The sequence below is a fragment of the Taurulus bubalis genome (assembly GCF_910589615.1).
Source record: "Taurulus bubalis genome assembly, chromosome: 1".
NCBI classification, from domain to species: domain Eukaryota; kingdom Metazoa; phylum Chordata; class Actinopteri; order Perciformes; family Cottidae; genus Taurulus; species Taurulus bubalis.
In genome coordinates, this window is record NC_136589.1 from 2,544,560 (window position 1) to 2,560,983 (window position 16,424).

At 43.5% G+C, this 16,424-nt stretch overlaps 1 protein-coding gene across 1 annotated transcript in view; it reads left to right on the top strand.

Annotated features, from left to right (window-relative positions):
• Positions 1–305: 305 nt before the first annotated feature.
• mphosph8 (M-phase phosphoprotein 8) overlaps positions 306–16,424 on the top strand; it is a 24,537-nt gene continuing 8,418 nt past the window's right edge. The window contains exons 1-7 of the mRNA XM_079215463.1: positions 306–505; positions 3,422–3,583; positions 4,214–5,470; positions 5,663–5,759; positions 6,188–6,448; positions 7,274–7,396; positions 9,401–9,489. Of these exons, the coding sequence (XP_079071589.1) occupies positions 407–505; positions 3,422–3,583; positions 4,214–5,470; positions 5,663–5,759; positions 6,188–6,448; positions 7,274–7,396; positions 9,401–9,489 (2,088 nt within the window). The 5' untranslated portion in view covers positions 306–406. The remainder of the gene's footprint in view (positions 506–3,421; positions 3,584–4,213; positions 5,471–5,662; positions 5,760–6,187; positions 6,449–7,273; positions 7,397–9,400; positions 9,490–16,424) is intronic.

Here is a 16,424-nt window from a genome sequence, read left to right on the forward strand (position 1 = left end):
ATATTCTAAGTGGTGAAGATATGACTTAAAGCGGAACTTTAAAGCAACTGTAAGACACAGGTGGTTAAAAAAAAAAACATACTAGTTTTTGTCATCTATAAATTATAAGCATTGCTTATCTTAAAGTACTTTATTTTGTCCCCTACTGACGAGCTTCAAAAACAACAACAAAAAACGTTTGAAATCGCCGAAATCACAATTGTGAAAGTGATTTAGAAATGTACAATATTTTCGAGCGGCGCTTGAAGGCACCGCGGTGAGAGCGGGCGGTAGCTGAGCCCGCAGAGCTCAACGGTTACCGCCAGGTGCGCGAGCTGAGTGCGGCCTTTACTAGCGCCGGATCCTCCTGAAGAAAACCCCCAGAAAACAAGAAAAATAGATCGATTTTTGTAGTTTTTTTTCAGCCATGGCGGAGGCTGACAAGGTGGAGCCGGCGGACAGCGAGCAGGACGAGGAGGAAGACGTGTACGAGGTGGAAAGGATCATCGACATGCGCGTGGAAGAGGTAACGAGCGCGAGCTAGCTTCGCTAAACATGGCTGGCGTCGGGTCTCTTCTACCCGACTCTCACGACGCCCAGCCCGGACTCATCCGTCACGATAACCGCCTGTTCCACAACGCGTCACAGCCGCATTCTCGATGCGTTAAACGGCTTGTTTAGCGTCTCGTCCGCCTTTAGCGTTTGGTGGCTGTTGTTGTTGTTTTTGTTGTGGTTGTTGTTGTTTTTTTAAGCACAACTTGTCCCCGTGATGTCCGTTCTGCTGGGGACAAGGACGACGTCTTCTGGTTTGACACCATTGTCATCTTTAGGTGCAAAGATAGATAGAGGTACTTTATTCATTATGTAGTTATATGCTACAGCAGCACTTATGCATGCAGGTAAAGCTATGCAAAAAATAGGATGGAATAATAAGAAATCTGCACATTATATACAAAATAGAACACAATAATAGGAAAAAATACACAATGATTACAAACAAAATAGATTACAATAACAAGAAAAATGCACGATTTATAAAAAAAAAAAAAAGAATAATAACAAACGTGCACAATATATAGCTGGATCACAACAAAATGAGCATAAAGTATAGTGGGTGGAGATGTTTCCTAGAGGGTTTTATGTGTTAAACTGTCCGGCTGACCTGTGCTTTACCAGATTAACCCTCCTGGATGATACACATGTGTTTTATCTCTCAGGATATTAATACAGGATATTAAAGTGATGTGGTGCCTTCTAGGAACACAGTCACGTGGGTCAAGCCAACGTTAATTAAACATATAGATATAATATTGCAGCTACATTTGGTACAACAATGAAAGGTATCTAGTAACCTTTGACTAAGTTACAATATGTTTTATAGCTTTAGATATGCTGCTTAGTAGCTGATATTCATGTATTCCCAAAAGAAAGAAAAAACAAATCACCGATAATAAACTCTTGAACTTCATCCTTTCATACAACTTATTTACATCAGTGTGATGTTTAAGTTTACAGTTATCCTGCCTTAATTATTCGATTCATAAAAAATGAGTGGTTTCTTATTGAGAACCTCCAAATTATATTATTATTAATAATCATAGTTATAGATAGATGTTCCAGCTCTGTTGTTGATTGTGGGGGATCTCACGGTTAATTACCTTTTACAAGGTAATTACAGTTTGTTTACGTTATTTTTTCCTATTATTACGTCTCATACTGTTGACAGTCACAAGACGGCGCCAGGCTTTCACACTTCAACATGAACCGGCCCCTCGGTGTGGGATTATGAAGCTGCTTATGAGTGGCAGGTCGGTGGTGTTTGAGTCTGAATAATTGGTTAACGTCAATGTAAGTAATCCAAAGATGGAAAAAAACAGTTGGGAGAGGAGCAACGTACCTGTCAGAGAGGAAACGTGTTGCCCAACTGAACAAAACTAGATTGATCTTCTTGTCAAAAGTCGGTTTTGCCCTCAAACTTGGAGCAAAGTGCACAATACGTTGTCCACATCCTCTCTTACCTCCAGGATGAGCAGATAACTGAAACGCTCGCTTGAACTTCAGCTCATAAACGTTGTTTTTACCCACCAACATCTTTTCTCGCAAGTGCCAGAACGGTGTAGATTAGACAGATAGATATAGAAACAATAAATGTTGACTATAGGTACTGCGGTAAAACAGCAATACAATATATGAGAAAGCTGATTTGTTAGCGACTTCCATCATTAACTCAGGGGGGGAAACATTGCGTTTAAGTAGTGTTGAGCAATAAACACATCTCCAGCTGCAGGTTTAAGAAATGCATTCTTAAACAAAACACAAAATATGAATGTAAATGCACCTAAATAATGAGCGGATTAACTGTGCAGGAGAGACCAGAAAGTGACTCCAGATCGTTTGTGGTTGTTTAGCTGTGTTTTAGAACCGGAGGTTTTAGTCTAATGAACTCGGTGGCGGATTAAAAGAGCTGCAGCTTTGTGTCGCGGCTCAGGGGACCCGCTAGAGGTGCAAGCTGAGGCTCACGTGGTCAAGGAGCTAATGCGACCCCCAGTGAGTCATTAATGGGCCCGGAGTCCCTTTGGAGGCTCCCGGGGTCTGAGCCACCTGTGAAGGAAACAAAGCTCAGCAACACGGAGGAGAGAGAAAACAAACACAGCGAGGAGGCGGTTCAGCCGCTCTGCAGGAGGATGCAGCCATTAAAAAGAAAAGAGACTTGTTTATACGTCCGTGCGGTGATGCATGTGACATGTTACCGCTGGCCCAGTGTGATTTATACACAAAGGACTCCATAATCATCACAGGGTCGGTGTCGCCGTGCCAGTCAGGATGCCGGGAAAGCAGAAACGTAGACGTGGGAAGCGACGGTGTTAACGTGAAAACAGACTTAAGGAGGATGTTATGACGACCGCACGAAATGTGGCGTGTCAAAGAAAGATGGTGCTGTGCGTGTCTGTTGTCGTCCTGTTTTTAAGATGAGACGGAGGGAAGACAGAGGCTTTCACCGACGTCTCGTCATCTTTACATCCATGAAAGGGGAGAAAACATTGTTTCGCTTAATAACCTTGATTCTGGGTCATTTGATGTATGCACAAGCTTCATGGAGCCGTTTACAGCTCTTCCACTTACTGTTTCACTGCGAAAATAATGTCCAGACCCCAAAAAAAGGAAGCATAAAGAAATCTAAAATATTGATCTGGTCACTTCACAATAAACGTTGCGTTGTTGTTGTTGTTGTTGTTGTTGTTGTTTCAGCATTGCTTTGCTCTCTTAATCTGCTTTTGTTCATCTATTTCTGCCCAAATGAACTTGTAAAATGTCTTGTAAAATATAGCATCTCTTATGTGAACAACCAATGCGTGAAGAAAAGATGGAAGATGACTTTGATCCAGTCTGGCGGCCCGTCACCGGAGTCTGGAGCTTCACGTGTCCTCTCCGTTTCCCGCAGGGCGAAGTGCTCTACAGAGTCCGGTGGAAGAACTACTGCTCGGACGATGACACGTGGGAGCCAGAGGCCCATCTGGAGGACTGCTGCGAGGTCCTCTTGGCTTTTAAGAAGGCCATGGCGGAGCTCAAGGCCAAGAAAGAGGCCGAGGCCAAGAAGAGCGTGGTGAGTCTGAGTGACCGTCAGGTATTCAGAGTACGACTGAGACTGTGATCGCCAAAACAACAGTACTGGTGGAGGTACAGCATTTAAGGAGTAACGGGTTGTAAAACTCACAGGAGAGTTATACAAATATAAAATACTTTGTGAGATATAGATTGTTTAACTACAGTAGTGGAGGTAGTAGTAGTGTTAGAAGTACTAGTAGTGGAAGTAGTAGTAATAGTGGTCCATGATAAGAAGTCATTCTGTAGGTATTTGCAGTGGTCCACATATTATCTTTAGGTACTCAATAGTTTGCAGCTTCATCTTTGCTTTTCTGCAACCTCTCTGGTGTCACCTGTCAATCACCTTGTAGCCCCGCCCTAAAGCGTCCCCTGCTTTTTGGTCTGTTTGACTCTAAATGACCATAATGTACTAAATGAACATCATGCTGTATTGAAGAAGACTTGAAACTAGAGATTGAGACATAAACTCATGTCACAGTGTTGTTTAAACCTGTAGGTGAATAAATACGGTGACACTTTGAGTTGGAGTAAAGACGGCATCATAGCGCTGCTGTATGTCTAAACCAGAGAGCTAAAAATAACAAAACGCTGTTTAATATTAACATGCGACGTTGCTCCTCCTGTTTAGAAACCGCCGCCTACAAAGAGCGACACGGCCGACGCCGACTCGGAGAGCGAGGAGGACAAAGACCGTCCGACCGAGGAGCCCGTCAAGAAGAAGAAGAAGAAGAAGAAGAGCCCGGAGGGAGAAGAGGAGCCGCCTCCCAAGGAGAAGGAGAAGAAGAAAAAGAGCCGGGAAGGAGAAGGAGAAGAGGAGCCGCCTCCCAAGGAGAAGAAGAAGAATAAGAAAGAAAAACGGAAGGAGGAGGTCAGGCCTCTACCGGCACCAGAGACAGACGAAGAAAAAGAAGAAGACGAGGAGGAGGAGGAAGAGGGGGAGGAGGAGGAGGAGGGGGAGGAGGAGGAAGAGGAGGAGGAAGAAGAAGAAGAGGAAGAGGAGGAGGAGGAGGAGGAGGAGAAGAAAGCCCCGACTCTAACCTCTCCTGCCAAGGAGAAAAAGAGCGAGTCGAAAAAGCGGCAGGTTGACTTGGACGAGGAGGACGATGAGCCGGTTCCCTCCAAAAAACACAAGAAGGAAAAGGGGAAAGAGGGAGCGAAGCACCGGAAAGAAAAGGGAGCGGAGGGCAGGAAAAAGAAAGGGAAGAAGGAAAGGAAGGTGGAAACCTCCGAAGACGAGGCCGCCGCCGCGCCTCCGGAGGACGCCCTGAGCGACGGCCCGTCGCCCCAGATGGACGACTCGGCGGCAAAGTCGGGTGAAAAATCCCCCGTTGAGGACAAGTCCAAGCAGAGCAAGGGGAAGTGGGAAGTGAAGCTGCAGGGCATCAAGGACCTCATCCACGACAAGAAGAGCAAGAAGCCCGACGCCGCGCAGAAGGAGAGCAGCCTCCAGAAGCTCAAGAGCCTCACCTCCAAGGTGAAGGAGGACGCCGCCCTGCACTCGGACTCCAGCGACAGCTCCACGCTGCACAAGAAGGCCAAGAGCAAAGGCCAGGAGGGGAAAGGCCAGGAGGGCAAAGGGCAGGAGGGCAAAGGGCAGGAGGGCAAAGGGCAGGAGAGCACGGCGGTGGTGGCGCCCAAAGTCCCGTCTTCCTCCACCTCCTCCACATCGTCGTCGTCTTCCTCCTGCGTCGCGGCCTCCGGCGGCCCCAAGCTGAAGGAGGAGGAGGCGGCGGCCAAAGAGGAGGCGCCGGGTCCGAGGGACACGCCGGGCTCCACCAACCTGTTCGAGAAGTTCCTGTTGAACTGCGAGGCCAAGGACCGCGCGCCCCGCCGGCAGCCGGCGCACCAGGCCGTCCCGGAGAAGGTCGCCAGCAAACCCACCAAGGTGCGGGGGGATGTTACGCTGGTTGCTTATGTTTGTTTAAATGTGAAAACCCCTCCATTTTTTACCATTTTAACGTATTTAGTTGGATTTTCTGTCCATGTAAACGTCTCATTTCCGTCCGTCACATTAATGTTCGTCCTGTTTGAGGGATAGTAAAAAGGTTTTAACGTTGTTTTTGTTTTTGATCATTAGGGATCAGGAAAGACGGAGAAGATCTCCAAGACCTGCAAAGAGTCTCCAGCTCAGAAAGCAGAGCCGGAGAAGACGGAGAAGACCAAGCTATCGGATGGTGTGATGACACACAGACACACACACAGACGCACACACAGAGACACACACAGACACACACACAGAGACACAGACACACACACAGAGACACAGACGCACACACAGAGACGCACACACAGAGACGCACACACAGAGACGCACACACAGAGACACACACACACAGAGACGCACACACAGACACACACACAGACACACACAGACGCACACACACAGACGCACACGCACACACAAAGACACACACAGAGACGCACACACACACAGTGTGTAAAAGATGATCACTGAGAATGTTTACAATCAAGAATAATAAAGAAATGTGGATTTTTTTTTTTTTTTTTTTTTTTCCAAAATAATGAAAAAGAACCGATAAGAGCTTGATTTCCTCTGTATATGAATACATATAAATATAAACTTGTCTGCCCATCCTTGCAGCCTCCAGACCCACCCAGAGCTTCGGCTTCAGCCTGGACAGCGAGGAGCGGGAGGGGGAGGAGTCGGCGGCAAAGATGAAGCCCGGAGACGAGCCCCGGGAGAGGAAGGAGAGGCCGGAGGAGGCGCAGAGGACCGGCTGGGAGAGGAAGACCTCGACAGAGGACAGGAGGAAGAGGAGGGAGGACAGCGAGCCCAGACTCGTCATGGCGTTTGACGACAATCAGGACACCCAGGACCCACCAGGGGGCGCTGAGAAATCTGGTATGTTTTACAGTTTAGTTTGACCTCTGTTTTTAAAGCAAACACTGAGGTTCAACACGTGATGTGAATGTGATTTTTAAGGGTGCAGCTGATGCTAATTACTGGTCATTGATGATCAATATTAACAGAAACAGATCCCTTCTGTTTGATTAGAGCAGCTGGTCTGCGAGTTGTTGTTTTTTACCTCATACCTTTTTTACCTTCATTTAAACCGCTCCGAAGTCTGTACACCATCAAAAATACTAAATGTTATACTTTTACTTTGTTATAGTAATTCATAGTGTTTCTTTTTCTTCATAAAAACATACACAATTCAAAATTCGTCTGTGTAAGTGTATTAATGAGCTCAGAGCTTTAGGAAGTTTAACATCATAATTCATCTCTAATATCTATTTTATCTTCATGTGAAAACATCTGGATTTATTCTAGTTCATCACCAACACTACATTTTACTAGATTACATGTGAACGCATCATGAGAAGTTATCGTTTGCCTTCAGCCAGTACTCATGTTCACTGAGCAGAGCCTGAACGCATCATAGTGTACCTGAAGTGAACCTCTGTTGGTTCTCCGTTAGCGGTGCTGCTAACGTTACTAGCTCTCCTCCTGCTGGTTCTCCGTTAGCGGTGCTGCTAACGTTACTAGCTCTCCTCCTGCTGGTTCTCCGTTAGCGGTGCTGCTAACGTTACTAGCTCTCCTCCTGATTGGTTGTTTACAAAGTCACATGATGAGAGACTAGAGAAACATCCATGATGTTCTACTGGATACTGGAGGATAAGCTTTATTTACTCTGTGATGGCTAACATTAAACCGTGTTCTGTACAGATAAGGGTCAAGCCACCTTGAGCCTGGGAATGGACCTCAACCTGGACTGGATGACTCTGGACGACTTCCAGAAACATCTGAACGGGGAGGACGAGATCCTGTCGGGTCCGCCGGTTTCGCCCAGTGAGTATTTGTTTCCGTTCACATCTCAGACGGCTGACATGACATTACATTACATGACATTACATTACATTACATGGCATTACATGACATGACATGACATTACATTACAGACGGCTGACATTACATGACATTACATGACATGACATTACAGACGGCTGACATGACATTACATGACATTACATGACATTACATTACATGACATTACATGACATTACATGACATTACAGACGGCTGACATGACATTACATGACATTACATGACATTACATTACAGACGGCTGACATGACATTACATGACATTACATTACAGACGGTTGACATTACATTACATGACATTACATTACTCCTCAGACGGCTGACATTACATTACAGACGGCTGACATGACATTGCATGACATTACATTACATGACATTACATTACAGACGGTTGACATTACATTACATGACATTACATTACTCCTCAGACGGCTGACATTACATTACATGACATTACATTACAGACGGTTGACATTACATTACATGACATTACATTACATTACAGACGGCTGACATGACATTACATTACTCCTCAGACGGCTGACATTACACTACATGACATTACATGACATGACATTACATGACATTACATTACATTACAGACGGCTGACATGACATTACATGACATTACATGACATTACATTACATTACAGACGGCTGACATGACATTACATGACATTACATTACATGACATTACATGACATGACATTACATTACAGACGGCTGACATTACATTACATGACATTACATGACATTACATTACATTACAGACGGCTGACATTACATTACATGACATGACATTACATTACAGACGGCTGACATTACATTGCATTACATGACATGACATTACGTGACATTACATTACATTACAGACGGCTGACATTACATTGCATTACATGACATGACATTACATGACATGACATTACGTGACATTACATTACATTACAGACGGCTGACATTACATTGCATTACATGACATGACATTACATGACATGACATTACGTGACATTACATTACATTACAGACGGCTGACATTACATTACATGACATCACATTACATTACAGACGGCTGACATTACATTGCATTACATGACATTACATTGCATGACATGACATTACATTGCATTACATGACATGACATTGCATTACATGACATGACATGACATTGCATTACATGACATGACATGACATTGGCAATGAAAATCAAATCAAAAGCTTTTTGAATAAGCAATATAAAGTAATAGTAAAATTAAAATCACCCAATTAAAAGCAAAACATAAAATATTACACGTTTGAATATAAAATAAAATACAAATTTGTGATGAACGATATTATAATTGCATGCATACATATAAATGCATAGTGAGAAGTAGTAACGCTTTCTCTTTACATAATTAACTTACTGGTTAAGTATTTTAAATGAATCAATTGGTCATTAAAGCAGGCTGCTGAACGCAGAGCGGTCAAAGTTTCAGGAAATTCAGCCGAGTCGATCATTTCGCTGAAGAACTCTGAATTTAATGTAGTTGTTTTTTAACAGGATCTGGTTTTGTTAGATGGTTTATTTGGAACTTTAATGAGACGCGTAGAATAAAATGTTGTCATGAAATATCACCCTTTTAGGCTTACTTCGGTTTCTCTAACTGAATGAAGCGTTTATTGCTCGTGATGTGTTCGAGGACCGTCGGGAAAATGACAATCTGACAATAGTGAGGTTTTTTTACAGCTTCTGGCTGATAAACGGTGCAATTTTGATTAACGATTATTTAAAGAAAACATGCCTTTTGTGGTTGAGAGGGTTCAGTCACACGGACCCGAAGCGGCAGCAGCTCTGCCGGCCATTGGAGAAAACTATTAGCTCTGAGCTGTGGGTGTAACCCAATCTAACAGGAAGAAAAATCCATTGTCTTATGAAGAGGTTTGATTGTGAGATCTTTATTTAAACTTCAACCTTTGCTCCCTTTTCCAGCTGCGTTGCGGGAGGCTGTGAAAAATGGAGAATATAAGGTTGTAAAGCGGGCGCTTAATTCCAAAGAGGACTACAATCTGGACCAAGAGGTATGTGTAGCCCTTCAAATGTTTTGTTTTGGTAAATTAAAAAACACATGCACCCATTTGTTATTGTAACTGACAACTAGCTTGTGCCTTATTTTGTTTAGTTTTATATTTATATTTAGTTCAAGGTTTCTCAAGTCTTCAATTCCAGGACAAAAGCAAATATTTTAAAATGTTATACAGTTTGCACCTTGGTTGCCCCGTGTGTGTGTGTGTGTGTGTGTGTGTGTGCGTGTGCGTGTGCGTGACACATGAAGTTAAATACCTTTTACAAAATACTAATCAAGGTCCTTTCCGTTACAAATTCATGAACTTATTACAAAGCGTTAAAATTGCACGTCATGCTGCTGAAGCAACACGGTACAAAAATTATTGAGAATTATTTGTCGTAGCATCGGTTGTCCAGTCTCCACACAAAACATATTTTAGCGGTTTTAAACAATTTTAACGAGACGTTTATTATGACACAAAGCAGATGCTTCTAGAATTCCATCTGTTTGTGGTTTGACTTGATCAAATGTGAAACTTCTGGAACCTCTTTGGAGTTTCGTAATAGTTTCAGCAGTAATGGAAAATACTAAACGGTAAACAAGCCTGACTAAAGAAATGACTTAATCCAACGCTTCTAAAAACAAAACAAACAAGTGTTTTAAACTGCACCAAGGAGAATGTGTCTCTTCAGGATCTGCATCCACAGACTTCACCGTTTCATGTTTATTCATAATTCGACGCCTCAAGATGTTTTTCACAACTCCAAGGCGACTTCGCTTCTGCAGCACATCCAGGTAAGAGTGTGGTCTTTCATGGAAACAACAATATGTTCTATGTTAAAGGGATAGCTCAAATGTTTTAAAGTGTGGTTGTATGAAGTACTAAAATATAAAAAGTATCAATTTAAGTTAACTGCATATTTAGAATGTTTTCACTGCCCTTTCTGACGGGAACTGAAGCCGTTATCTTAGCTCTCTTCATAGCCACAGGACTCCATTGACAAAAGCAGTAATTTTACCTCTATTCTATTGCTGCCTCCATCTGTTAGTTTGTATGTTTTATTGTGTGACTTTGGTGAATCTGAACTGAGCTTTTTTTACACACCAATGTCACACAATAGCACAGACTAACTAACCAATGGAGGCAGCAGAAGTCCAGCAGCTCCTGTGGCTTCTGAGGGGAAATGACTGTTTTTGTCAATGGAGTCCGGTGGTCAATATCGGCTTCAGTCAGAAATGTCTCTCTGACATCAAGATTAAGAGGTGAAAATATTCTAAATATAGTGTCCCATGCTGGTTCTCCAAACTCCATCTATTGCAGTATAAAACACTGACTGTGGAGAAGAACCTCATACAACCACACGTCTAAACATCACCACTATCCCTTCATGTGATGTTGTAATAGTGTAAATATTTTTAACGTAGTCATTTAGTGTGATTACAACTTTTATTTTATGAAACAGGAAAACCTGTGTGGTAGTTTGTGGGTATTAAAGTTAAATTATAGCTGAATTAAAGGGCCATGTAGCTTCCTTTCAACCTGAAGCGTATTGTTCTAGCATGGGCAGAATGTATAAAAAGCTAAAATCTCCGCTGACGTAAAATACCTTCTTGCTGTTAGTAGCTAATGTGTAATTGTACATTGCTGACTTTGACTCAATATTATGAATTCAATATTATATGTTCATGATAATGTGTGCACATTAGAGACTGGTGTCCTCTTTCCTTGCAGAGAACACGCCAATGGAAGAAGACACCGAACACATGAAGTAATGGGACAAGATGAACCCTTTGAAGCAGGTACTTAACTGTATATGCTTTTAGAACATGTATCATCATCATGATCAATGCACCAGTAAATAGCATGTAGTCAGGATATTTTTATTTATTTATTTTATCTTGGCATCAAACATTTTCAAAATAATATTACTTAATGTTTTTATGTGAAAAACATTCGTTGGCGTTCCCATGTTTTGCATTTGTCCCGAGTTTCACAGAACGCCGCTATGCTAAGCCCAAACTTTGTTTCATGAAATCAAAAGTAAAAATAATTATTTGTTTCGATTGCAAACCATGAATGTAGGTACTCTGTTCTCTCCATGTAGCATTTCATCCAACACCCCATGACTACATATACTTGGTTAGACATTTACGATGTCAAATCGCTGCTTGATCCAATAAAGCCATTAACTGTTCTCGAATGGGTCACATGTGGTTTTTGTACCGAGACTTCAGAGGTGTTAGGGGTCGTTTTGATACCGACGTCGGGCTAAATAGTGACCTGTGTTTGAATGAGCCTGGATCTTGGTGGGGCATTGCCAAGGTGCTGATGCGTTAAACAGCTATTGAAAAAATGTGCAAAGAATTCTTAAAATGCAGTACAGAAAAAATAAGTCACCCAAAATTCAAACCAAAGTTTAGCTTTGTTTTGTTTTCCCCCGCTACATTTATTTCCTAACGGACCTTTGTTTTAAGTACACTCAGTCAAATGATTCTTGGGATCTGATTTGGCAATGAGTCTTACATATGCTTGTTCTTTTACAGGCTTGTACTATTGGTGAGACGAGGTCATTTGAAGGAGAGAGGAGCTTGATTGAAGAGAGAAGTTCGAGTGATGCTCTTAGGGTGACTTCTAACCTTGACAGTGCCAGAAAAGACGAGGGTGCTCTGAGAGTAAATGTCCCACAAGATTTGGATGGCCCTAAAGATGGTGAAAAAATGCCACGCTTCCCTGCAAGTATAAACACTGAGCAAGCGACAGTGAGGGAGCATGAACAGATCCAAAAGGTTGGAAAGGATATAACTGAATCCCAAAAGACTGCTTGGGAATCAGCTTCCGAACAGGAAGGTCAAGGAATGGAAGTCCAGAAGCAAGCGCAGGAGGACGAGATGTCAGACGACACAAGTCGTGGTTTATCAAGTATAATGAGTTTGAACTTTGGTTGTTCGAATCTCACCGGAAACACAGGATGGATGCCGACGAGGGCCAATGGTGAAACGCAGCAAAGGGCCGGGGCTAACAAACAAAGGTCCCACCAGGAGGCAAGTGACTCGAGTGATGAGGCGGAGGATGCGGTGGCATGTCAGTCGGATGGTACAGATCAGGTTCTGTCTGAGTCGGGCATTACGGAGATTCCTGAAACACAATTGCAGCGCCGCAGGAAAGCTGCGGAGAGGAAACAACCAACGCGATCCAGCTTAAGGACCTGCAAGAAAGTGTTTGAAACGAGACCCGACAGAGAGCGCGATGAGAAGAAAGACACCTGTAAAAAGCACTTCTGTTTATATTGCAAAATGGCTTTTACCCAAATTGCCAAGCACTTAGAAAGGAAACACGCGGAAGAAATTGACGTTGCCCATGCGATACACTTCCCCAAAGGCACCAAAGTCAGACAGACTATGCTTGACCAAATTCGCAATAAAGGAGATTATGAACATAATTGCCAAGTTCTCAAAAGTGGCCGGGGGGAAATTGTGACCAAGAAACAGGTTAAGAATTCCAGCGTATCTGTTCGCGACTTCCTGCCTTGCCAGCACTGCTTTGCTTTTTATCGCAAAACTGATTTATGGAGACATGAGAGGTCGTGCAAGGCCAGAAAAGGAGATCAGAAATCTTCCGAAAGATCAAAAAGAGTCCACAGTGCCACCCGGCTGCTTCCAATGTCGGAGTTCTTAACTGGAGGCTGCGACGAAATCATCCACATCATGCATCAAGACGACATCTCGCGGCATATCAGAAATGACCCACTTATTTGTAAATATGGCAACGCGTTGTCTGCTAAGTATTACCACGACAAGTCTCAGTTTGCTTATATCGCACAAAAGATGAGGGAACTGGGTCGATTTGTGGTCGCTGTCAATGAGCTCGACAATAGCGTGAAATACCTGCACGAAGTATGTCTACCGTCCAAGTTTGAATTAGCCGTTGAAGGGGCCAAAAAAGCGAGCGGCTTTGACCCCAGTTCCAGTAAGTTTAAAACCGTTTCCCTTGTCACAAAGATCGGCTACTCTTTGAAGCGAGCTGCGGAAATAGCATTCGGAGAAAGTCGCATGACGGAAGACAGTGAAACCGAGAGTGAAGTGAAAAAGTTCATCCAACTTCTCGATACAAAATGGAGCCAGTGTTTTTCTCGCAAAGCTCTCGCATTATCACTAAAGCAAGAAGTCAAGAAAGTGGAAGTAGACAAATCAACCGTGACAGAAGATTTGATAAAACTCCACAGGTTCATCGCAGGGGAAGAAGAGGAAGCCAGGAAGGAGTTGAACGAAAGTCCGAATTTGTCAACGTGGAAAAAGCTCAGCGAGGCCACTCTGGCAGATGTGTGTCTGTTTAACAGAGGACGCGTAGGAAATATTGGGAGAATGCTCTTGCAAACTTACATTAGCAAGAAGAGCAGAGGGACATTTGTGCCCTCAGCAGATCAAGTAAGGAAAAGCACAAAATTGGAGTTGGACCTTGGGAGCAGTTTCACCCGGTTGGAGCTCGAGGGTCAGTATGGGAGGAACATGCTGGTCCTGCTCACAGAAAGGATGGTTTTGTCAATCGACTTGCTCATTCAAAATCGAGAACAAGCGGGTGTGTCGACATCTAACCCCTACCTGTTCGCACGGACTGAAGGTCCGTCCTTCATCAGAGGATTAGATTGTTTCCGAAGGTGCGCAATGGAGTGTGGAGTTAAAAACCCAGATGCACTTCTGTCCTCGTCGTTGAGAGAGCAAATTGCCAGCTGCTGGCAGCTAATGAGCCTCAGTGAAGTCGAAGTAGATCAAGTGGCCAAGCTGTTGGGAAGGAGCAGCCAGGAGTGTTACGTGCTCTCAAAGAACGCGTCCCAGCTGGAGGAAGTGAGCAAAGAGCTTCTCAAGATGGATCGAACGCTGCCATCAAGTCCACCCAGCGCTGCACAAGATGGTGAGTACCTTTTTGGATCCTTTTGCGTTACATGTAACTTGTTCTTTGATCCTCAAAGGGTTGACTCTATTGCTCTATACTCGCGTTCACTTCCATGTCGTACACTTTGTTCATTATGTACTTGCGTAGTGCCTGAATTTCAAATCGAACGCGCCTGTTCTTGTTAATTGGCATTAAAACCATCTGAGAAGCCGTCATTGTGAAGTGTTTGTAAACTTCCAAAAAATACATTGCAGGTGATTTAAAGAACCATCTTCATCATGAACTCTTCGAGAAAAGCCTTTGTTGCTGTTATAGAAATTCTCTTGAGTTCTGATATAACTGATGCTAGCCGCTTGCAGCATCTAAGCTAACCTCTATAGGAGGCGGCATTGTTGTTTAGAACTAACAGTCGCCTCTCCGTATTGTTGCCTTTCCCCAACCCAGGGTGGTGGGACAGTTTTGTTACCCTCAAGGTTGAAACAGTTAGCTCTCTCTGCTCTGTTGTTTGCACCGTTACCTGCTAGCCGTTGGCTCCGTGTTCAGAGCCGTGTGTAGGCAATCTTGGCTCTATGGGTCGTACCTGCTGTGATAGTTGACCAATCACAAGTTGCGTTAAAATCAAAGAATGCTTGCGGTGATTAATTGTGAGCAAAAACAAACCAATATTTTGTTTTATTCTAGTTCTGGGCACATAAAGGATCAATTATTGTTAATGTTTGGCTGCAGAAGTGTCGATGCTACTTGGTACTAGGTTATTTCGTAGTACCGTTACCCAGTCCTAGTTATGAGTACACCATCCGGGTGCTCATCGTGCACTGCAGTTTGTGAACACTCACTTTTGCACTCAAAATAGTACAAAAGAACACATTATCAGACACGACATATGTTCACCCACTTGCTGGTTTTGCAACTTACCAACATATTCAGTTTTCTCAGTTGTCGTGGATCAGTAGATGTTCAGAATGTGTCTAATCCCTTTCAGGACCTTTTGGAAACGAGTTCATAAAACAGGCTTCACTCAAGGTCGACTCTGTTGTTTGGTCTTGGAAACAGAAGCAGATGAAAAAAACAAAAGCTTGCTTTTTCCAAGATCAATAATGAACTGTCACTGTCTAGAGGTAACATACTTTTATCATTTTAAGAGACGGCTCTTACATAATCCTGTTTCTCTACACTCTTATCTTTTTTTAGGAACTGCTCAGAAGCCTGCTTTAAAGAGAAGACCTTGGAATGAGAGGGAGCAGGATGCAGTGAAGCGTTACTTGAGTGAATTTTTCACAGGGATGAAGGTTCCAGGCAAAAAGGAGTGCAATGCTTGTATAGCTGCCGAACCAGATCTCGGTGGAAGATCTTGGACGGATGTCAAAAACTACGTACACAACACACTGCAAACAATGCGGAGGAGAAATAACCAGCACAAGTCTGAAGGGAATGTAAACGAGAGTCCAAACGCTGGCGTCCAATCCATGGAGAAGGATTTGGAAGACTCGTCGGTTGTCTGCAGTTTGACAACCGTGAATCCAGATCACATGAGAGAAAGTCCAAATTGTTGTATGACAATGGCGCCAACCAACTACGTCCAAGAGTTGACTTCAACGTATGCAACCTTGTGTTCCACTAGCATAGACATGATCCACACGAGTCAGCCGTTAATTTCTACTTTTACGCCATTGAATGCTACTGACACTCAAGTGGTTCCTACATTTACTCCACACAACACTAACAATGCACTAATGTCTCCTCCGTACACGTCAGACAGCATGATCATGCCATTGTCGTCTTATTCACAGAATGCCACAAGTATGCCGCCATCTTCTGTGTATGCGTCGCAGGACACTATGGGTACACCCTTGATTCCTAACTTTACCACCTTTACCGCTCCTAGCACCTCAATGGTTCCTACTTTTACGACGTTGAGTACAAGCATCCCTCCATACTCGCCACTTAACGACAGGGGTAGGCCAATCGTTTCTTCGTTCACGCCTCTGAACCATTCGAGCGCACCGGTTTACCCGACGGGCCCGCCACCTACAACCGCGCAGGTCGTGCCAACGATC